Source organism: Anopheles moucheti, chromosome 2 (assembly GCF_943734755.1).
Source record: "Anopheles moucheti chromosome 2, idAnoMoucSN_F20_07, whole genome shotgun sequence".
Lineage (NCBI taxonomy): Eukaryota > Metazoa > Arthropoda > Insecta > Diptera > Culicidae > Anopheles > Anopheles moucheti.
This window is the reverse complement of record NC_069140.1, coordinates 9,735,792-9,759,425: the sequence shown is the minus strand read 5'-3', so window position 1 is coordinate 9,759,425 and position 23,634 is coordinate 9,735,792. Positions and strand designations below refer to the sequence as shown.

Sequence of the window (23,634 nt, the reverse complement as noted above, 5' to 3'; positions counted from 1 at the left end):
AACATCGGCAAAACACTACAATGACAATCGCTTACCGTTTTACACCTGTTTACAGTCCATTTTCAAACCTCCCCCCGTATTTTAGGACCGAACGATTGCAGATTGGCATAGAAAGGGAGCGCGCGCGCGGGAAATGATGCAGATCCACATACACTCAGACACGCACGCATACAACCACCATCACCACACGTAACTCCACAGCCACAGTAACGTACACGACACTACACGACACCCTCTTTCACCATACTCTCGCGTGTCACGTAAGTTTGTGCGGAAGATCCAATGAATAGAACGCAAAACGATCTTACATTCTATGCTGTATCCGTGATGTAGCCATAGTGCTCCGGTTCAAGTCACCGGAGGACAATGAAACGAACGTGCGCAAACACACATAATGGCCGTTCCATTTTTATGTGAGTTGTGCATTTTGAATGTTAAACTATTTCTCTTGCCCAGGTCCCTTGGACGTCAATGCATTAAAGCTATTCTTTGGAGCTTCAATCTCAAGAAATTAATGGAACTCGTACACATTTCTTCAATCATTCTGCTCCACATTTACTAATTCCTTTTCTGCCAATAAATACTATCGTAGAACGTCTATAACCACACAAAAGCTCACACCTCCAGCATCTATGCTTTTCCGTACTCTCAGGCTTAATGATCAGCAAGCAAACACATATGTCCAACACTCGGTAGACTCTGTGCAGCTCACTCAGCGGTATATGTTTACCCCTTCCTAGAGCAGAAGGCCTTGACTGCAGCAGACTGGCCAGAAGATGCCAGCAAGTGCTACACCTTAACTTAACCATTCGTATGTTACTATTTCCCAAATGCATTGTATCGTATTTTGAAAGATCAGGAAGAAAGATGGCGGCATCAATGGCCAATAGGTACAAGCCAAACTGTTACAAAAAAGCAAAAACAAGCGCTTCTTCAATTTCCGTTCACCATCCATCCAGCAGAAAAACTATCGCCCCGTGGCTTACCAGAGCAACATTCCTAATCGTACCGTTCATTTCTTTTTCGCTCCAAACTTCCCCGCTAAATCTTTACACTTTGAACGCATCAGTTCTTTGTGCCCTACCACGTCACTCACGAACGATAGGGTGACATCTTTTACATTTTACAACCGAGAATAAAAACGCAATAGATTTGTAAACGGCTTGACATCTTCATTCGACCATCTCTCAAGAACACCTCAGAAAAAGAAACACAGAGCGAACCGATGGTTTTGACGACGAAAACGAATGATTGCAATGATTGTTAAGAAGAATACAAATGTTATTATATGAAACCAATATAGCTGATAAAACTACACTGGGAACCAATGATGTGAATAAATCAACTAAACATTACTGAATCGAATTGTGGCATTTGTTTCTCTGTTCGTTTGCTTACTTGTGTATTTATTCATTCATATAGAGGTGATGTTTTTTTTTCGAAATGTATAAACTGTGCTTTATGCTTTATGAGTTCCTGTAGTTCCCTGTGATATCCATCCCATCACACATTTTCGTACGTTTCCGTGATAAATGTTACAGAAGTTGCGTTGCCATCTGTAGGTATGTAGCTAAAGTTCCACAGTGTCGTCGAGAATAGAAGAGATTGCCGCTCCTGAAGTGTTACCGAAAGCATCCGACAACTATTTTCACATTCCCCACGTGGCCGAAGGATGACACTTAAACTCGATCGCAGCTGATGTACTAACACAAGTCCCGCCATGTTGGGTGTCATTTCCAAGGAACCTTGGAATGCGCGCGATAGTAGAATCCAGTTAGTGTACGGCGGTTCCCAATGGGTGGCGTAGAAGTAAGGCTTCAGGAACATGGTTCGCGTTTTCTTAATAGTACGCAGAGCACAGTTCCGCAGCTGCACAAACCATCCCCGATTGATGTCGTCCGAAAGTAGATCAACCATACGCGCTAAAGCTGACGTTTTGGCGAAGCTCGGCTTGAAGAGTAGATTCGTGCGAAAATCGCAAGGATTCCCCAGCAATAACTCTTCCAAATCGTTCAAGAAACTGTCCCAGTCGGCTCCGTAACGCTTGTGCTCGTACCAAGACGGATAAACATCGGACACGATGGTCGGTACGTTACGCATCAGATGATGTCGGTATAAAGTTTCGTAGGTTACGTTCTGACGCACCGGTACCATTCCTGCATTTAAAACTATATCATTAAAATACACCCATAAGGGAACACAATTTCCACTCCACACGATTCTTACCAAAATTTCGACAAACCACACAATCGTCTGGAAAGGAAACGGTCGGTTCAAACTGTTTCGCAGTGGTGCTTTCTTTCGCCTTTGCTATCAAACACTTGCCACGATAAAGTGGTGTCCAGTCCCAGTACGGTAGCAGCTCTATCATGCACAAACGTCCAATCGCCGTCACGTGCCAATTTACACTCGGGACGTAACACACCGCCAAGCATATGGCCGTTAAACACATCAGGGCCGATAATCTTCGCAGACACCACTTGCGCCAAATCCGTTTCCTTACCGGTGCAAATGCATCGTACAGTGCTCGGTCGGATGGATGCACCTTTTTGATTGCATCCAAGAGCTCCTGAAAGCTAGCACTCAGATCCGATCCCTCCTTACGGGCATCAACCTTCGTTGGTGACATTTCAAACTGTACTAAACGTTTAGTCGAGCTCCCGAATCCGACCACAGCTGAATTCTCAGGCGGAGGAAATTGGTTTCCGCCTGATTGCATTTTCCTATCAATTGCAGGGAAAATTTGATTTACGCCTGGTGCAAACCGTTTCTTGCTGTTCGGGCTACGTATGGTTGCGCATGATAAGGATATAATCGTTGAGCATAAAGTGAGCATATGCGTAGGCAACGGATGCTCGGTTATGGGTTGAATTGAGCTTTTGTTTGTTTGTTGCTGTTAACGCCTGTTCGAAAGGCGACTATTGGAAATGTGTGAAGGGTCTTATTACAAAAATAGTCACATGCAGGATACATTACAAAAAGTACTTTGAGATGTCCAATAAATCGCGCAAAATCAATATTAAGGCAAGCGAAAGAGCACTTATTTGTGGAATTTAATAAGGCTAATTCGTTAGGTAGGCAATTCTTTCATAGAAGAATTTAAAAGTATCTTCTTTGTATTGCGACTTACGAAGATGGTAACCATTATTACGCTTTTTTGCCCCTAAATATTTTTAGCGAATAACTTGCAAAATTATGACATATTTGTGCTATAATAACTTAAATTATCAATTGTATCTAGACTGCGGATTTTATAATTAACTTTTTACCTAGTTAAACCACTCCGAACCGAGAATAAAATACCGAGAATACACCAAACGGGAAGAAATTCGATTTACGGCTTTCGGATGCATTAGACCTAATTCATTGGTACAGGATAGCTCCAACATGGGAAAGCACATGAGAATATAAGATACATTGCAGAGCGTGAGTTAACTTTATATGCGACATTATATTGCACCATTCTTCGCCCTTTGTTCCTTCTTTTCCCTAGCGGCATTCTTAAGTGCAATCTCTTTATGATGCACTTTGGTTTCGTGGTACGAGACTTCCTTGCGAATTTGTTGAATCTGTTCACGCATCTTATCCTTGGCCACTGCCCGTTCATATGTTAACCGTTCGTTCAGGTGAACCCACTGGAACCCTGACAAGTACTTCATGTTCCACAACAAGTCGCGAAAGACGGACTTTTTCTTGTTGGTGATCGGTCGCATGTTCAGCATCGGTACGATTGCTTTTGCAACTCGTTTATCAAGGAACTCTACCCAACCCTCGGTGTACTGTACCATAGCTCGCTTACCTTGTGCAGTTTTCAACCGTACCTTGCCATCTGAAATTTGAAAGATATCATTTTATTGTCATTGACACGATATGAAGCAATTGGCTCCTACCTTTCCGAAAAGCTTGTAGATAAATGCGCCCGATTTCGCCAAATGGTTCGAGCAACGTTCGGAGGATAGTCACATTCATGTGCTTTGGAATGGAAGAGATATAGATGACCCCAGTCTTTCTCTTCTTTTTCTTTAATAAAGGTGTTACACGGTGCACCTTGCCTCGGACAATAGTTTGTTTCTTGGATGGTGTATCCTCTTCATTATCACTGTCGTTCGGCTCACTGTCCTCTTGAGTTTCACCATTGTTGTCCTCGTCTGTTTCTTGTTGTTCGCCTTCCGATTCTTCGACGCTTATTTCCTCTTCCGTATCCTGTTCTGAATCCTCTTCCCCATCGGTTGTCTGCTCTTCTTTATCGCTTTGATCCGCTAAATTCTCATCCATATCATCGTCACTTTGTACGGTATGTTCCGATTCGCTTTGGGATAGGCGATCTTTCTCTTCGTCTGATTCAACTTCCGTGCGCTCCTGTTTCCTTTTTGGAGTAAATACTATGCTTCCTTTTCGTTTCATATTTACAATCAATCGAAAATATCACAAATTTGTAGTTTTAAAAAATAATTCGTTGCCTATCAACAAATAGCGCTGTTTAGCCGCACGAAAACACATGTGTTGTTGACAGTTTGGTACATGAATACATGGCAGTGTTGCCTGTCATTCTATTGTTTCTATCCAAATTCGAACTGATCCATGAAATACGTTTTCCAAAGAAGTCGCCTATGAAAATTCAAAAATTTATAATATTGTGAGACCATACATCATACAATAATCAATTCGAAATTAGAGAAAAGTGTTCAAATTTGTTTTGTTTGATGTTTGGCCGAAATTTGTAATCCATCGCCTGTCAAAGTTAGCCTCAAGTTTATACCCGTAGGTCTAAGTATTGGCATACGGTCATATCGGTGCGCTCTCTCTAAATGATCATCTTCCCGTTCTCACACACAGTCGAAACACACACACACTGCCACGGGGCGCCATTTTTATGCTTGGCTGTGTGCGTACCATCCCCGCGTCGTATTTGCACTGCGAGACTGTGGCATATTCATTTCATTCCTCCGTTTTTTGGCACCGTAGCAGCCAACTCTTGTTCATAGAGTCTTTGTATTGCTGAAAGCGTAATCGAATAATCGCGAATTTAGGCGCAAACCAACGAGGAAAACTGGTAGCGCACAGTGAACGGTCGGAGTACGGCAACGTTTTTGGGCCGTTTCCCTCCGGTGGAAAACAACCCGCCCGTCGACGAAACCAACTGTGTGTTTTTCGTGTAGAGCGCCGTTTTCCCCACTGCATCTTAAACACCCAGCGCCATTTCGACGTCCCTAATCGGTGACGGTGTTCCGTTTTTTCTGTGTGTTCCCGTGGTGATTTCGTGGTTGCAACCTTTACGATTCCGCACGCGGCTAAAGGATTGTGGTAAACGCTAAAGTAAAGGGTAAACGACGGATGTGTGGCTGCCACCATCATCGCACCATCAGCGGACCGTAATCGGCGTGTGTGTGGCCGGGAAAGAGGCGATCAACGATTGCACCCTTCGCAAAACAAAGCGAAACGCACTGTAGCATCACGTTGTCATCGTCGTGCAGATGCTACGAGCAAAAACCAAACAAATGCGAAGGATTGTTCGTTAAAGGGAAGAAGGGAAGGGAGTCGAGAGAAAGTGCGTATTCCGCACACCGGAGTCATCGTTGACAACGCCATTCGGCTGTACTGTCACTGCAAAGCGGACACATCAAACGCAAAGCGTAGAGATCATCATCACCGAGCCGGAGCTACTCGAGAAAAACAAACCGTTTCCGGAAACACGGGGTGGAAAAGTGTTCCACGATTGTTCCACGCGTTTTTCTCTCCCCGCGAAAAGCCCACCATCGTCGCGTTCCGCACGAATTCTTGACCCATCATAGTACAGGGTAGAAGTGCGTGAGTTGTTGAGGGCTGATGCAACCCATCGTCGTCTTCCACGGGCACGGGCACAGGCGTGAGATAAGGAAGGTAGCGAAGAAGTAGCCATAGGAGGCAGCGACGAAAGAGAAACCCGAAGATTTTCCTCCAAGCTCGCACACAGCCAACAGGCAGCAGCAGCAGCCAGCAGCTCCCCACAGCAAAGGGAAAGTCACGCGCGTCAAATTGACAGCATATACGTAGTGTGCCGCGATATAACTCTCTTGCCACGGCAACGGGTGCCAATAGTTGAAGCAGCGGCAGCATAGCGTGTTGTTTTTTTTTCGTTCCTTCGCCTTCGCGTTCGTGCGTTGTGTCAGTTGGTTACATAAAAGAATCGACTGTTGGAGACGACAAGAAGGTATATACCCTCTACTGTCGGCGAAACCGCAAGTAGTTTTGACTTGAAAAGCGCGCATTAGTCGATCCAGGGCAAGAAGGCGGACGCACAAACGATAAGTTAGTTTAAGTGCATTTAGCGAGAGAAAGAGAACTGCTAGGGGAAAGGACGTGAGCAGCATACAGTGCAAGGGGTGGAAAAAGCTAAGCATACCCCCAACCGTTGTGGAGTGCGTCAAGTGATTTAGCTGCAGAGCATCGCCGATTAAGTCAGGGGTGTATGCGCGTATGCTTTAGTTTGTATATAGATATACACTGTAAGTGTGTGTGTGTGTGTGTGTGTGTGTGTACATACTGTGTATTTTGCTAGCGTCACAGCGAAAGGACATCGGTGTGTAGCAAGTTGTGTGGTGAAAAACGAGGAAAATCAGCATAACCAGCTCATCGTCACTAATAACTCCCTGAAGATCGTTTTAACCCTGTTGCATTCGACGATCAAGTGTTTACGCGCGTGAGTGTGTGTCTGTGTGCAGCGAGCAGCAGAGCGAAGGGAGAAAAAGGTCTCCCGCGCAGGAAAAGTTAGTCAAAATTCCAGTCCCGACGCGAAGCCATAGAGAAGGCTCCTCCTTGAGCCGCTCGGACGATAACAGCGAAATGAGCAAGCGCAACAAAACTCGCCCCGGTCCGGCCAGGTAAGCGCAGTTGGGTTTTAAATTACGTCATGTTTTCCCATTTGTCCGCAGGTAATTGTAGCCTGCCTAGTTTTATGAAGTGTCTTCAAGATATCTCTCTTTTATCTCTAACCTCAGCTCCGATCATAAACAAAGAAACTGTCTTTGGGTTATTGAAACCTTGATTGAGTGGGTAAAATTCTTAACCAAACCCGAAGACGGGGTGCAATAATCTAATCTATGCGTTGTTGCGATTAACTCCACTGTTTGGAGTTACATTTCGGGTTATTGCGCGTGACTCACAATGGCCGTCATCCACCGGACAGCTGATTAGGCAATCGCCAATTTTGCAGCGTGTGAATAATTCTTTGGATAAGATACCATATAGAATACGAGTGACCGCCTGACAAGGAAAAGAGCAGATATTTCCCTTTTCTGCGCAAACGATTCAAGGAAACTATTAAAATCTTGCTAGTTGTTGACATTGTAAGTCGACAATTCCCTTACTTGAAGCGATTTATTTTCCTCAAAGGGGTATATTCCTCGATGGCCACAGGATATTTGCGTGGTAGCAGCCACGTGAAACTGCGCCACGGAAAATACAACACACATCTTCACATTGTTGATGCGTAATTTTCCTCCCGTCGGACTGAAAAATTGTTTTGCTCGTTATTATTTTTTTGTGGTTGGTTTGTTTTTGTTACAAAACCCTCTACAGATGATTTCAATTGTGTGTGGTGGATAATGGAAAATAAATGAATGAAAGGCACCTGCTGCGCGAGGAACCTAATGAATGACGGAGGGAATGCGATGGCGGTGATGCATTTATTTGCATTGCGTCCTAGAAACCATATGAAACGCATTTATGACATGTACGCATACAACTCCACACTCACACACATATATATACTCACTGACTCATGATTCATGTGGTGTATGGGGAAGGGGTAGTTGTGGTGGTGTGTGGTACCTAGCAGAAGTAGTGTTACGCACACCAACAGAACAATATGCACAATCCTCTCGGTGAAAATCGCCAAACATATCAAAAGGCAGCGTTGTGGCCCACTACACCAACACACGCGCGCGCTCCTACCACCCCGCCACCGAAACGTGCTATAGGAAGGGTGATGAAAAATGTGCAATGCGTTTCCTCCCCTCCACCACACTACCATGCTTCCCCTTTACTGAGGGATGCGCGCTTGTGTGTGTTAGTAGGTTGTGTCTACGGGTCTACTGTTTCCTTTTTATTGATTGAATTTTCTTCCCCACCAACACCGCCTTTGTCTCCCATTTCCCTACTCCTTCTTACACCACTCATCTCATCCCCCTTCCGCAGAAAGCCCTTATCTTCGCATACATGTCGTCTGCAGCATTATTTTTCACCAGTCTACTAGTATGCACGGCTTGCTTTGTGCGCTGGACTGGGTCGAGAACCAGCGCGTGTCTAGTGTGCGAAAGAAGGGGTTTCATCCTGGTGGTGGGTACCGACGATAGCATCGAGAGTTCGAACTGCCCTCGGGAAAAACCGATCGTGTGCTCTAGATTCGTGCATAATAAAGAGTAGAAAGCCAAAATTCACCAGTCCTGATAATGGAGAGGAAAATCATTCATCATTTTATCCTATTGTGATAATGGACAATTTCTCTGTATTATATGATTGAAATGCCTTTTTGAATACTAAGTTTGAGTACGTCGAGACGCACTGGAAAAAGAACTGCTAAAGTATATTTTGGGGAAAAAGCTTACTTACATCTCGGCCATCACTGTCATCTTGGAACAACCAGGCGACTCCATTGGATGATCTTCAGAGCTTCAATAATTCTATGTTTTGTGGACATCACTAAAACATCTCCTAGCTTTTCATTCAAAGCCGGCATAATTTCACCGTCCAAAATTTCCGTTCACCGGTTTTTTTTTTTCTTTTCGGGGAAAACCTCCAACCATTAAATAATTGCTCCCAAACCATGTGAGAGAGAGAATGAGAGACGGCCATAGTGTTCCGCGTTGTGTGGAGCCCTGTGCACACAAAGGGAGATCAATTTCTCGCTCTCGCGGCAATTTTCCGACTCACACACAGAGTCAGACATCCACCATAAACATCCACACTGTCGGACGGACACGCCAGGACCCCGTACCGAAGACCCCGTTCTCGGTACACCAAGCCCCCGTACCGTCCCTTTGCCACCATTTATCCCATCATCACAAAGAGCGACTAGGACGATGTGAGATCGCCTCAACGGGCACGAGAGAGTCGTGCGCGATTGTGTACCGCGAACGTGGGAAAACTTCATCGCTCCATCGTCCATTTAGTCGCAATCGGTCTGCTCCTTCACAACGTTGTTGAGCTTTCCTTAAGCGAGTGTTTCTGTTACTCCTTCTTTTTTATCATCAACCAAAGAAATCCCCACTATTACATTCGAAGCTACAACACTTCACCCCAAATGTGCACTACCGGGGGAAAAGGTCGGTTCCGTTCGGTGTCGGACAGCTCCCTCTTGTGTTGGGGGTGAACAATAGGTGAACACCGGAATAGAAGTAGACGACGAAGTAGCTTTTATGTACTTCCGCAGCGATTCGATCAATCAACTTTTACAACGCTCTAGAGACATCTTGCTGTTCTTGCGGTAGTTTGGTGATGGTCCGAAAAAGAGGGTTCCCCAACTACCGAACACAGTGTTCCGTTTGGTGTGTTTGACCCCGTTTTATGATCCTACAACCACTAGCGCCATCAGGATGTCCCGTGTTCCGCGCGCCCGTTTGTGTGTGTGTGTGTTTGCTTGGAGAAAATTTTCACCATTTTCCGCCCGGTGAAAAAAAAAACCATAAGACATTTGCTTTTGTGAGTGTGTGAGTGCGTGTGCGTCGATGGTAGAAGAAAGAATTGAGACAGAAGCGAGTGCGAACGAGAGAGCAAAAGAGCAACTTTGCTATATGTGTGTGTTTGTGTGTGTGTGTGTGTGAGGGGAGGAGAAGGGGGAAGGGGGTGGTTGTGTGCAAAAAACGGACATGCCAAAAGCATAGCCCACTGTTCACCAAATGGGGGAAAATTGCATTTCTTTTGTTTTCTTCGCATTTTGGTGCGCTGAGTACACACAATGCGCGATAGTGGGACGTTCGTTTCTGTCTCCCTTTTTTTCACATCCAGTGCCCATGACAAAAGGATTTTTTCCGTATCTTGAGTGAAATTAGTAGTCTAGATTTTCTTTATTAATGCGAGGTGAGGTGAGGTGTTTCTTATTAGTTTGGTAACTAAAGCACCAATAGCGCAAGAATTCCACAAGTGCAAAATCACTTTCACAATTGTGCGAGGAAAGTATTACCCGAGTGTAATAGTGTGATATAAATAAAAATAGTTTTCCCCAAAAGCAAAATAAAAAAACAAAATCAGGGAAAAGATAGAATCGAGCATTCATTTCCTCACCAATTACTCTGTCCACAACTTGGCGTGGTTGGTGATGATGATTTTGCTTTAGTTCACCGGCCTCAGCCACTCAGCCAATGCGGTTCCGTACCGGGACGCAAGACACCCGGGACGAGGACAAGGCGTTTTTGGGTGCGTGTTTTGTCTCCGTAGCACAATTGCCCCAGCGTGGTACGTGCGTGCGTTTAATTCGCAAGGAAACGCTAATGCCCATTGAGCAAAAAGTGAAACACAATGGACTAGAATTTATATTTAGTTCAATTTACTTCTGGTGGGCTGGCGTTACTTGCGACACTTTTCGCTTTGGCCACACACCTTGGACGTTGTGTTCTTTCACCGGCAGTGAAAGGAAAATGTATCTTCCCTTTCCCCGTCATGTAGTTTGCTCGTGTTTCAATTAATAATAAATTTCTGAAACTGTTCAATTGTTGCCTTTCTTTATATATTTGCCTCATCATAGTTAGAAGTAGTTTGATTTTTTGCGGTACTGGATATGGATAGATCTACGCACAACAGTATCTACGAAACTTCAGATCGAACAGTTAGGAAGTACCTATTGGGCTAATAGATTGGAATTTTTCTTTTGAAATAAAGTATCGCAAACCTGTCCGCAAGAAGAAATCCCTTAAATACTAAAGCAAATGTCCTTAGGACGTTTGACAGTGCCCAGAAGATGAGATCAATTGTGGACCATACCTATGTTTGTTTTGAACTCAGTGTGAATAACACACATTCGCATTTTTGTACTTCAGATCATTGAGCGAGTCTTCATTTTACCAAAAGTGAATAACTAGGACACGATACTAGCGAAAAGGTGAATATATTGCCACCCGTTTGAACAATGGCGACGAGCGATGAAGGGTAGGGTAATGGCAAACCGAACGACGCAAAAACTGCATTTCGATGCAGCCGTTGTGTGTGCAGTGCAATGGTGAGAGAAACGGTGGACTCAGTTCTGCTGTCGTCGTTAGATCGAGTGGAACCCAGCTCTCCGGTGAAAACTGGCTGTTGGTGGGACAGACTCCATTGTATGGGTGTGTGATTTGTGCGGCTGTTTAAATAGTCAAATTATACTGCGCTTGTTTCAACCGTTGGGAGAGAATCGCATCTGTGATACATTTATTCTAAATTGCATCAGTGCTACAGCGGTACGAACATGGAGTTGCAGCACATTAAGCTTATGGTACTTAAGAATACTACACTAATTCGGTTTCGACTTCAGTCGAATTATCGCCCCAATTGTGCACGATAATGTACTTAACCGAATGTTTTCCGAATGCTTCCAATTCGCAGGACCCAGAGGCAACGTTCAATTCAAGCGGACGGCATTTACAACAATGCTCCGTTCATGCATGCAGCCACATCGCATGTAGGGAATATTGTCCAGATACAAACACCGGCCGGTCAGATATACGAAGGAGTGTTCCGGACATTTTCCTCACAGTTTCAGGTAAGCATGGTTTTGATGACGGTGGTTGCATTAGTGCGTTACCCTCTGAACGTTTACGTTACCTCTTGTTTCAGATTGTGCTGGAAATGGCACATCGCGTTGAGATCGGATCCGACCAGAAGCCAAAAATTATCGTAGAATCTTTCGTCGATCGTCTGATCTTCAAACCAAACGACATAGTGACGCTAGCCGCGAAAGACGTCGATCCAGAGGACGCGACGAGGGACACATTCAAAACCGATACGGCCATTTCGCGGTGCAACGGCACGAACTGGCTGGAGGACCGAGTGCTCGAACCGTGGGACGAGAGTGGCGATGTGAATGGTGAATCACTGGAGCACAGTCTCGAGCTCGACTCGAACGCCGAAGGTTGGGACGTGAATGATATGTTCCTGAAGAACGAACAGGTGTACGGTGTGCAGTCTACGTTCGATCAATCCCTGTCCGGGTACACGGTTCAAATCCAGAAGAAAGACAGCGAAGAGTTTAAGGTGCAGGAACAGGAGGCGGAAAAGATTGCCAACGAGATAGAGAACAATCCGGTGTATAAGGAGCGCATCGATATCGAGAACGGTGACGAAGAGGCCGCCTTTGCAGCGGTCGTCCGTCCGAACAGTAACGCCAGCCCACAGCCAGCCGCCACTCAACAGGGCACGGGCGGTGCTGCTACCGATAAGAACTCGAACAGCGTGGGAAACAACAGTAGTAGTAACGCAGCAAATAGTAATAGTAACGGAAACAATAACCTTACGAACAATACAAGCAATTCGACCAACAATAACAATAATACGGCGATGCCGAAGTACATAGTGCCGGCGAAGCGCAAAACGGGACAGCCTGGTGGCAAGCTACTAGTTCGTAGCCCATCCCTGGCCAACAGTAACAACAATAACGGAGGTTCGGCAGTGGTGACGGCACAGCAACAGCAGCAGCAGCAGCAACAACAACCGCCCAGTCCACAGGCGCCGCACAAGAACAGTTACGGTCAGATGATGTCACAACAGCAGCAGCAGCAGCAGCAACAGCAACAACCTCCACCAGGCGGTCAGCAACATGGCGGTGGTGGTGGTGGTGGGGGTATGGGTCATCCGCCTGGTCCTCAGTATGGCATGCACCCGAATCAATCGCCCTATGGGCACGCGCAACATCAACAGCAACAGCAACCCCCTCCGCAACATGGCCAGCCATCGGTCATGAACTCGAATAAGATGAATGGCGATGGTAGAGGCGATATGGCCGGTGGTCCACCAGGAGGTGGCGGTGGTGCTGGTGGAAATATGAATGTAAATAGCAACCAGAAGCCTCTTCCCCAGCGTGGAGTGCGGCAGTACGCGAATGCACCGGCGCCAGTGACGTACAGTGAGCCGCCACCATCACTTAACCCACAACAGATGCCTGGACAGATGCAGCCCATGTCGACGAAGCCACCGATGCATCTGACCCATCCACATCACGCAGTTGTGCCGCCGCATATGCCACCGCCGAATGTTGTGCCAGCCGAGCATGTCGTGATTCAGCAGCATCCTATGGCAATGCCACCGCCGGTGCAGCAACAGCAACCGCCGCCACCCCAACAGCAACAGCAGCCACAGGTGCAGGCGCCACCGCCCCAACCCCAACGTACGGTTGTCGTTCGGAATCGGGACATGGAAATTGACAATCTGCGCAAGTTTGGACAAGACTTTAAGCTGGCACCGCCCCAGCAACAACCGCCGATGCCAAACGTACATCAGCAACCGCCACCTCCGGCTCCACAACAACAGCAACAGCAGCAGCCACAGCAAGGACCACCCCCGCACAACGTTGTTGTCCAACAGGCGCCACCTCCTCAGCAGCAACCCGACCACGCAACGCCACCATCGTTGGACAGTTCGCCCCCGTTAGTTAACAGCCAGCAGCAGGGCAAAATGGTGGTATCGGCACCGCACAGCGAGCCACCGCCCCAGGCGGCACCATTGAACCAGCAGCAAAACCAAGCCTCGCAAACCGCTTCGGGTATGGTGGTGGTGCCAGCACAGATGTCCTCCCAGTCGCCACACCTGGTACAGCAACCTCCTCCGGTCGTGCAGCAGCAACCAGGCCAACAGCAGCCGGTAGTTGTAGGTGGTTCGCCGCCCCAGCAACAGCAACCGCAAACGAATCATGTCGGCGGTGCTCCTGGCGTTGCGTCCGCTGTAACGGGCCCTGGTGGTCAAAATGCGGTCGCTGGTAGCGTAACGCCTAACGCTGCACCAAACGGTAATGCGAATGGCGTTGGCACTCCCGATGGAACGTCCGCCAATGGAAGTGCCAGCGGGGAACAGAAGCCTGGTGCGGCCCCAAAGAAGCCGTTCACATTAAATCCGACAGCGAAACCATTTATTCCCCGCAGCCCAAGCACTCCCAACCCGTCACGGTATGTACTATTATGGCCGGTTTTACGCGTAGTCGATGTTGTTGTGCACGTGAATGTGTGAATGTACATAAGCATGAACGATTCTATCAAGCAGAAGTTTTAACATTCCCTGATCCCACACCCAACCCAAACAAACATTGAATTATAATTATGGAAATGGTGGAGAAAAGAAGGTTTATTTGATGGAGTAACCCAAAGGGACTAAAAGGGAGGTTAAAATACTTTTGCTCAGTAGAATGTATAGCCCAGGGTTCATTAGCACAAATCCCAATCATGTTAAACATTGTATTGCTTTATAATTTCCTAGCTTATTTTAATTGATAGTGTAGTTATATTCGAATTAAGTGTATTCCTTCTCACAACGACTCATATACCATTGAGCCTATGGTGTATTGCATTGTCATGAGTAGCGTTGAACAATGAATATTTCGAGAAGAGTGAAGAAGTCTGAATTTGATGCACGAAACACTAGTGAGTAGTACTACACTTGAGTCGATTTTTGTAAATTTAGTTTTTATATCAATTACATTTCATTATTACAACATTAATCCTTTGTTATTAATTTTTTTAAAACATTTCTTGACATTAACTTGCATGACGGCTTTGGAATGTTGCATTAATTTTCACCCTGTTGTTACATCTTTTAATGCCTACCTTTTTATGTTAATGCTGCTCATTTTATTCATGATTTTCGTTTCGCGTGAATTTTGCCTTAGTGTATTTGAATTCGATATTGCTTCCCATCTTCAAATAATGTTAATAAAAATCCCTTTTTTAACACACTAATTTTTTTACCACGACCATGTTCACCACAATCACCACCACCATCACAACAACCATCAATCACATCCTCACATGTGCCCGTGCCAAATATGTGCCCAATCCACCAACACCCAACTGTCTGCGCGCGTGTCTGTCTGGATTACAATTCGGGAATAAACCAAACAAAACCAAAATCAAATGAAACCAAATTGACCACGACCACCATCGTCTCGAAATCTTTGTTCGAAAACAAAAAAACAAAAACCGCAAAATCGTACGAATGAAAACCATGAACTATCGAAAATTAAAATGCAAACCAAAAAAAAACAACAAAACGATATGCCATTAATAATTAAATCTCTCTATAACCTACCGTTCTGCTACCGCTAGCCCACCAAACACTAACAGTAACATAAGTATCATTAATGGTAATCCTTATTTCGCACGCCCACTGAAAAGTCACACGTCTTCTAGCCCGCACACGCCGCAAACGCCGGGCCCAGCCGCGTTAACGCAGGGCTCCTTCCAGCCACCATCACCGCATGTCCTTCCGCAGCAGTTCGTGATGTCGTATGTGGTGAATCCGTCCTCTTTCCCAACCGCCCAGCAACACCAACAGGTGGCACAGCAGACGCGCATCCGCAATGGCCGACAAGGTAGCTACCGGAATGACATTTGTACGCAAGAAAATCCAACGAAACCTTCACTTCTTTCGCCGTCACTACGCCTTACAGCTCCCCGCCGGGGCGTCGAAGGCGTAAGTGCCGGCTTTTGAGCATTAGTAACGATTTATTTCCTTTTTTCTTGCCTGTTTGCGTACCATATTTTAGTTCCAGTCGGTGCGTCGCAGATGCAGGTGGCCGCCGCAACCGGACAGCCACTGTTGGCGCCTAATCCCATACAAATGATTACCACACAGTACGGGCCGACAATCCACCAACCGTTCCAAGCGGCGCCACCATTCCATCAGCGGTACATCTACGACACACCGCAACCGGCACCGCTTCAATATCTTGCCGCTACCCCGCCGTCAACGACACCATCGCCCGGCCAACCTCACCAGCAGTACCATCCGGGACCGCAACCGTCGCCGGCTGGTGGTGGCCCACCAACGTACCAGGCCTTGCACCACCAGCAACCGACGCCGTATCCAATTTCGGTGTGTCCGATGCCGCAGGTTGTACCGGCCATTTACCAAAACATGCAGTCGGCACCGCAGCCAAACCACCATCAGCAGAACCTGCACGTCATGCACGTGGCGCAGCATCCGTCGGCACAGTAGCATAAGTTCCCCGCTGGCGCGCCCGGTTCCAACGGTTGCCCTCCGCCACATCCGTCGTACGCAAAAGTGTTAAAGAACTAGGCCGATTTAGGATCGAGATTATGCTGCACGGAAACACCGTAATATGATCTATCGGAACACATGTTGTGGTAGCCGGGGTAGTGGTTCTCGATTTATTAATCATATTTCGCACATTTACTGCATTTGTGCTTAGGAAAGGAAGACAAAACATACAATTTGATGAGCCACGCGCTGATGTGGAAACTAATCGAACTGAATTATACACGTAAATTGTCGTCGGTAACGTTATTATTCCTTTATAGTAGCGTGACAAATCGTACGGTGCGAATGCGATTTGCAACGAAAGATAAAGATGACGAACAAGTTGGAAGAGTATAGACGAGCAAAGTGGCGCATTTTACCGTCAACGAATGCCGTCAATGATGCCGCTAAAAAGAAACGGTTAAACTACTTTTAGATCTATTGTTCAACCCAACTAGGAAGCGACCATTGAGTGCATGAACAATTATTAGTTTTTGTTTTGTAATAACATTAGCCACACTGGTGTGCTTGCCCGGTTGTGTATTGGTAGCGGTGCCGGTCTTCACCAGACAGAACCGGTCCAAAATACCATCCGTACGTACGCTCCGTACGGACAATCCTGCAGCGGGTAAAGAAAGTCAAAGAAAGCCTGAAATGGCACACCTCTCTAGGTTGTTGTGCCGAGAAAAAAAAAACATTTCCCACACCCTTGTAAGAAAATGCTTACGTGTTTCGATATGTTATGTTTTTTTTTTTTGTATTCGCTGTAATGTATTTGTTTTATTACTATTGCGACAAACACATTCCCCTTTTCCCGGTGGTAGAGGAACTGTTTTTAAACTTTGTTTCCCTAAAACGCCTCATTGAAACGGTATAACAGCGTTGAAGTACGAACGCTGGGAACGCAATTTTTTGTTGCCCATCATTCATTTGTATTTGTGTGTGAGTATCCAAAAGCAGAAGCTCCCACGTTCGAATGTTTTGAACGTATATAATGAAACAGAACAAATGGATCGCTTTATCGATTTATCGACCCTATTGAAGGTCTCGAATGTTCGTGTATGAAGGTTGAGATTGCAAATTTGAGCAAGTTCATGTGGATTGAAATTTGCGGATAATTTGGCCGGCTCTCTTAGATTTTGGATAAGTGACTTTTTTGGGATGGAAATGCTAAGAATACGGCAAATCGTACTGATTGTGTGTACGAGAGAAACGATAGTAAAACATAAGCAACACTCTTGTTTGTTGGCTGTTTTCTTTCTCCGTAGAGAAATGAAGTTGTCTGTATTCTTTTTGCTCATAGTCAAACAAATAAAATATACACTCAAAGACGAAAGCGGGAGCGGGAGAAAGAGGCATCGTGTGAGTTATTGAGCACATGAACAAACGGGGAGTTCAAATAGTTAAATCGGGTGGGCTGTATAATATAGAAGGTTGAGGGTAACGTAAGTTTGACCGCTAGAATCCCGTCGATGGGCTGGCACACAAAATGGCACGAGAAAAATCCAACAAATGACAAGCCAAGTTTACAACAATGTTTAAAGGACGTGTCGCAAACCAGAACAGATAGTGGTTCATTTTACACGGCTTTGTAAATAGCAGCGAATGTGCTGTGTATTAAAAAGAGAAAAAACGATGACGACGAACACGTGTGTGGTGTAGGATAGTTCGTGACGAATGCTGAACATAAACACAACACCGGACACAAAAGCATCCGTATCTTAGCAAAGTAACACATTATTAGATAAATCAAATTAAACTAAATAGTGATAATGGAGCGAATAAGCAACAACAAGCGTTGTAACGCACGGCAGTTGATCGTGCCCGAAAACTAGTGCAACCAGTACACGTTGAAATCTCTTAGATTGTAAACCAGCAGCGGATGGGCCAGAGTGAATGAAAACAAGGAATGTGGCGATGAGAGTGATTGAGCATGGATGTATGATGTAATGTACTAGATAAGATAATTAGGCAAGGGAATTCTTCCGGTAATAATGCTTGTGGGGGAAAGCGTAGGGGGAAAACAATCGGATATGTACAAAGCAAAAAATAGTGATTAGAGAGGGTCAAGCAATTGATGAAAGCACTAGCGGGGAGAAACTGTTCGAGCATCGGAACCTAGTAAGGTAGGCAAAGACAGATGTTACATAGTACGCAAAACCGCAGAACGTGATGATGTTTCGAGCGGAAAGTATGTAATAAACAGCGGAGCGGAAAGAGGTAAAACACACGTAGCCAATAAATTTAATTTATTGAACGTTCCAAGTTTTTGGGCAGAGACGCGCGGGGTAGACGATCGAGATGAGGTGGCCAGAAAGTTATTAAACAAAACCATACTCGACTAGCTGAAGACGGTAAGAGAGGGAAACAGAGTAAAACGAGCACAGAACACCCGTGAGGAAACATCTGAATTAACTCAACCTACATGGACGTGTATTTGCAGACTACAGTATGATCACACATTAGCAATACAGTGTAGAGCAACAAACTAATTTTAGCTAGTTCGAACGATTCGAGATGAGCAAAAGGAGATACGTTAGCAAAGATGTGACTGTGGTGAACTACTAACTAGACTATATTGACAGCGTCAGAGATACAGTTCGGTGCTATTGAGGTTGGGGAGGAAAGATATCAAAAAGAGGGGGAGAACGCATTGCGGCTGAGTAAATGAGGAAAGTGTTGACGAATTGTAAGAACGAGCAAGACTAAGCAAACAACATGTTAAACATGTTGAAATGTAAAAAAAATCTATGCATACAACCACAAAAGAAACACAACAAGAATACCAAGCAGGTATCGAAGACACAAAAGAGAGTTAGGGAGAAACACGTAAAAGAAGGAGTAGTAAAAGAAACAAATATTGCAGCGAAAAATTCATTGCGTGAGAATTTTGTGCTGCACGATAAAGTGAGAAGTGAGAAGGAGAGACGAGACAGTTGTAAATTATGTGCGGAAAACGTGAGAAACCGAGAAGGAGAGCAGTAATGAAACGAATCTTCAATCGAAGAGTAAAAACGGCATATTGAAAAACAGTGATCATCGTTAGAATATGCAGCGGAGGAGAGTAATGGAGCAAACTCATTAGTGTTACAAACAAGAACACAGCAAACCGAAGAGAAAGCGCACGGGAAACGTTAGGCCAACAACAAAACGCGTGGCGATTTGCCAATTCAATCGATTGCAAAAACTGAAATTGCGAATTGTCCCATCTTTTAAACACACCAACACGCCCCCAAATTATTGTCACTAATGTTCAAAATTGTTCCATATATGTTATGAACAATCCACACATCAGTAACTCTCGCTCTGTGTGAAGTTATGTTTTGTATTTTTACGTTGAGCCACAGGAGAGGGAAAACAACGAGAGGGAAAGGATAAGAATATCGTTACTATACAGTTGAACTGATTGCCGCCACCTGCCAGAGATGTGAATGGGGGTTTCCTTTGCAAAACGTAAGATTTTTGCATCTGTGTAGACGGGACCGATCGCACTGAGGAAAGTTGGAATAGGATTGTACCGACGTGAGCTTACCGTGGAACCGTGGAAAAAAAACTGACACATTGTTAAATCTTTTTTGTTTTTATTTGTTTTCCCATCTGCAAACAATCGCCTGTGTCGCCCGATGTAGAACAGTACCGGTGCGAAAAGAAACGATCATGCTAATGAAAACGAAACCCGAATCAGCTAAGCGCAGGGGACAAAATCAAACAAACAGAGGAGACTGTAAAGGATGCAAAACACATCACACGATCAGTAGCGCATCACGGGAAAAACAATGCTTACCGATAGGATGCACCTCTGTGCAGACGAAGTGTTCGTTCCCCCGGAGTGTTGGTCACTGGCACGGTTCCATCGGGCTGACGCAATGGCGCAGGAAATGTTATTGTTTTACTTTCTTAATCTTTGACTGTGAAGAGAAAAAAAAAGAGCAACAAACGTTCAGTGAAACAAAAAACAGAAAAAAATAATAAAAAAAACACGCTAAACAAAACCAACAATCGTTTGAATCATTCCACTCATATGTTTTTATTTTGTTCGATTGATGGATTTAAAGCCACGTTGTAATGCGCGTGGTAATGCAGCATAGACGATGAGTTGTTTATTTGTTAACTGAATAAATAGATTAAATACCACAGGACGAACACAAGCCATGGGAAAGATAAACATTATTTTAAACTTGCTATTATCGTCTAACCCCTGGGGCATCAAACTGGTTAGGGTGGTTTGCTGCAATGAGGGATGTTTAACCGCATGTCAGACAGATCCTGTCTTGTGAAGGGTGAACCACCCTACCTCGGTGATACGAACGAGAGGAAAAATATGTTTCATTGCCGTTTGATAGCCCGGATGATGTAAGCGAAATGGCAGGAAGATGCATGTCCTCTCTTGCGGCTTGGGAGATAGTGAACACTGCTGCCGTGTTGCGGCGGTGGGTAATTGTGATTAATTGTTTGTCGCATCGGTTGCGCGTGCTAAACGGATGGTGTGCGCCAACAATTCACACGCCACGCGCCATCCGTTTATCGATTCGATGACGTGACGTTAATGGGTCTCGATCGTTTGATTTGCTACAATTTGGATAATTTGGAGCGCCTGGTCCAAACGGTTCATTCCTGAGCCTCATTAGCGTTGTATCCGAATCCGGTTTTTGGTGAAAGCAGAGATTTGGTAGAACGTTTTATTTAAGGGTGCTAATTACTGAAAGTTACATAATTACTAAGGCTTTACACCACAGCCATCTTGATGAAGATGCAAATGTTCTTTACGAAAGATGAGACACTACGGTATATAATGCAGGAAGCATTAATTTGTTAATGCTGCTGACTTTAAATCCGTTCAAAGTGTATCCCGTCATCCTCTAAAATCCATTACAATCTTTTTTTTCCCACACTCGTACAATTTGTCACAGCCACCCGAAACTAATTGAAGTCATCAAAACAAAAATAAAATCTCGACAAACTACAACGATTGCGGGATCTCGCCCTTCCTGATTTCACCCCTGCCGGGTTTTCGGGACCGACACGTACGCGCAAATGCGCGCGGAAGCGATTATATCCATATCGAAATCCGTCATCACCCTGCGAAAACCGGAACGGCCACGGCCAACGCTGCAGCCCTTTGTCACCCTTTTTCCTCTCTCTCGCTTTGGATCTCGTCCCGCGCCTAATAACCGATTTCACCCGGTCGGTGGACATAAACTTGAAACCGCCACTTCCATGCGACCTGCGACACGCCTCACTGCTGGTGCTGGAAGGGCGCAAGGTTGTGTGTGACGCGTTCCCCCGATAAATTATAGGGTACTTGAAGAAATTAGCAATGTCAATAGCACTGGTGAGGAACGTACGCATAGCGATTCATGCCGCCGACACACCGGCACGCGCTGGACTGGGATGGGACCGCCGGAAGGTACGTGGATGGCGTTAGTTCCGGTCAGGATGGGCTTTGTATGTTGTGTGTTTGTTGAAAGTATTAATTTTACGGAATGCTGTACCGGGTGCATCGGTGTTGAGTAACTTTTTATTTATTCTTTGGTTTACATTCTTTTCATGTTTAAATGATGAATGATTGAATGTTTTCGTTTAAGTGAGATTATATTTTTTTAAATCAAATTTATTAATTATTTTTTTTGATTTTTTATTATTTAATCTCCAGGATTTCCTCTCTCAGGCTTTTTTCTCTATTTGTTATATAAGTGGCGAATTATGAACAGAGGAATTTCGGTACGTACAGTTTATTACTACTTTCATTGCTTTTTTCTGCTTAACGAATCATTCGAGAAAATATCATCAGTGAAGAATCATTTGTATCAAAATTCGACTTGCAAAAGATTCATCTTAAAATCAATTCTTTACTTTACTTTAGGCTACTTTATTTTTCGGGGTAAAAAATTCATTAACGCTTATGAATCTAAATCAAATTTCTCCAAGGACTTTTTTGTATTATATCCACTTGTTGGGCACTAAACATTAGCCGTAAGTATTAATGAAATAACTTACATCTCTTGGTTAGAATTTCCTCTCCTGTAATGCTGTTGTTTTAGTTGGAAAGATCACACTAACAGTTAAATAAAAAGTTCAAATTCTTTGCGTAGCCTTCCACATCGTTTACAACTAACGCGAATTGCCTTTATCAGGGGCATTCCATCCTAAATCCATATGGTTGCTTTCTCCACTTCACATCAACCAAAACACTCTGACCACCACCCTTGAAGCACACTTGATAGAGACATGACAAATCGGCAATGAAGTGCAAATCAAACCAAAAACCCCCCTAGCACGAGGAACTCAAGGAGCTAGCCGGTGAAAAGTGGAAGCCAAACGCGCGCAACACACAAAACCATCGGCCATCCCAACCCAAACTAATCGTCACCGGCACGTGGGAAACACGTGCCGAAACCATCGGAACCCGTCGCCACCGGTGGAAAATTGTTGTATTTATACGCTCGCGGCGATAAAAATCTAGCATCGCTCGCTCCTGCCTGAAGGGTGTGTGTGGCCCGGCCCCGTTAGAGGTACCTGCAAAAACTGGACCATTCTGGAACTGTCGGCTTAACCGCGCACGCACGCGGGTGTGTTTTCCGTTGTGTGAAATCAATTTCCGGAAAGTTGCCCTCGCGAGGTCGTCGGAAAAGCTCGGAGGGCCCTCCTCTCCTGCCAGCTTCAATTGGATTAGGATTTATTTTTATTTGCATTTAATATTATATTTATAATGTTTCCTGTCGCACCCTAGCCGCCTCGTAACAATATGTTTTCGTGGTTTTAATTGTTGGGTCGCTGCATTTTCCCAGTGGCGTAGCGAGCGTCCACGGCTCTGGGCAACCCGGCAATGTCACTTATCCACTGATAATGATGTTCGCGCCGTCATCGGATCGGAAAGGGCACTGGTTTCCAAAAGGGGGAAAAACAGGGAAATCCTTTGTGTCTCGGCGTGGAATGCACGTTGGCCGCAGTGGATTAGCTTTGCTGGTGAAATTGTAAAACCGCGTGTACGTTTGGAAATAAGCCGTATTTCTATCACCGCCGTTCCATTCGAATGTAAATTAGTTTGGAGTAAATCGGTTCAGTTTGCTTGAAAGCTTCCATCGTAGCCCAGGAGCGGCCCAGAATGCAGAGAGCAGTGCGTGGGAAAGGACAATGAATGAAGTGTGTTTGTGTGGCCACAAGTCATGTATCACAAAGTGTATTTTAGCTGCCACTCAAAGCGTTTAGGTTGATTTCTTAGCTTGATATTAAATTGTGGTGTGGACTGTACTGTTTAAGCCTTAAAGTACAGCCAGTCCTCGAAATATGCGGTTCCTCTTATACGCGGATTCGCATATACGCGGTTTTTGAAAATTTGGTAGATGAGCTAGCTTATAGCTCAAAATCTAAGAAAACAGATGAACATTTGATCGAAAATACCTTTTTTCGGCATATAAAACATTTCTTTCTAACTTATTTTAA

The 23,634-nt window shown here is 45.0% G+C and overlaps 3 protein-coding genes across 5 annotated transcripts; 1 reads left to right on the top strand and 2 right to left on the bottom strand.

The window, feature by feature from the left end:
* Positions 1 to 1,473: 1,473 nt before the first annotated feature.
* LOC128298305 (uncharacterized) lies at positions 1,474 to 2,629 on the bottom strand. Its single transcript, XM_053034049.1, has 2 exons — positions 2,227 to 2,629; positions 1,474 to 2,156 (listed from the first exon to the last, which is right to left on the bottom strand). Exons 1-2 carry the CDS (start codon positions 2,627 to 2,629, stop codon positions 1,504 to 1,506), a joined length of 1,056 nt encoding a protein of 351 aa, XP_052890009.1. The 3' UTR covers positions 1,474 to 1,503.
* A 798-nt stretch (positions 2,630 to 3,427) lies between these two features.
* Positions 3,428 to 4,497, bottom strand: LOC128310859 (uncharacterized). Its single transcript, XM_053047597.1, has 2 exons — positions 3,891 to 4,497; positions 3,428 to 3,829 (listed from the first exon to the last, which is right to left on the bottom strand). Exons 1-2 carry the CDS (start codon positions 4,402 to 4,404, stop codon positions 3,450 to 3,452), a joined length of 894 nt encoding a protein of 297 aa, XP_052903557.1. The 5' UTR covers positions 4,405 to 4,497; the 3' UTR covers positions 3,428 to 3,449.
* A 2,075-nt stretch (positions 4,498 to 6,572) lies between these two features.
* LOC128308457 (ataxin-2 homolog) lies at positions 6,573 to 18,385 on the top strand. 3 transcript variants are annotated; one of them, XM_053045495.1, is made up of 5 exons: positions 6,573 to 6,860; positions 11,554 to 11,710; positions 11,785 to 14,105; positions 15,342 to 15,544; positions 15,698 to 18,385. In XM_053045495.1, the coding sequence occupies exons 1-5, from the start codon at positions 6,823 to 6,825 to the stop codon at positions 16,147 to 16,149; spliced, it is 3,171 nt and encodes a 1,056-aa protein (XP_052901455.1). In that variant the 5' UTR covers positions 6,573 to 6,822; the 3' UTR covers positions 16,150 to 18,385. The 3 variants fall into 3 exon arrangements, with proteins under 3 accessions (XP_052901455.1, XP_052901456.1, XP_052901454.1); XM_053045496.1 differs by having other exon boundaries at positions 15,327 to 15,523; XM_053045494.1 differs by having other exon boundaries at positions 15,327 to 15,544.
* Positions 18,386 to 23,634: the final 5,249 nt, after the last annotated feature.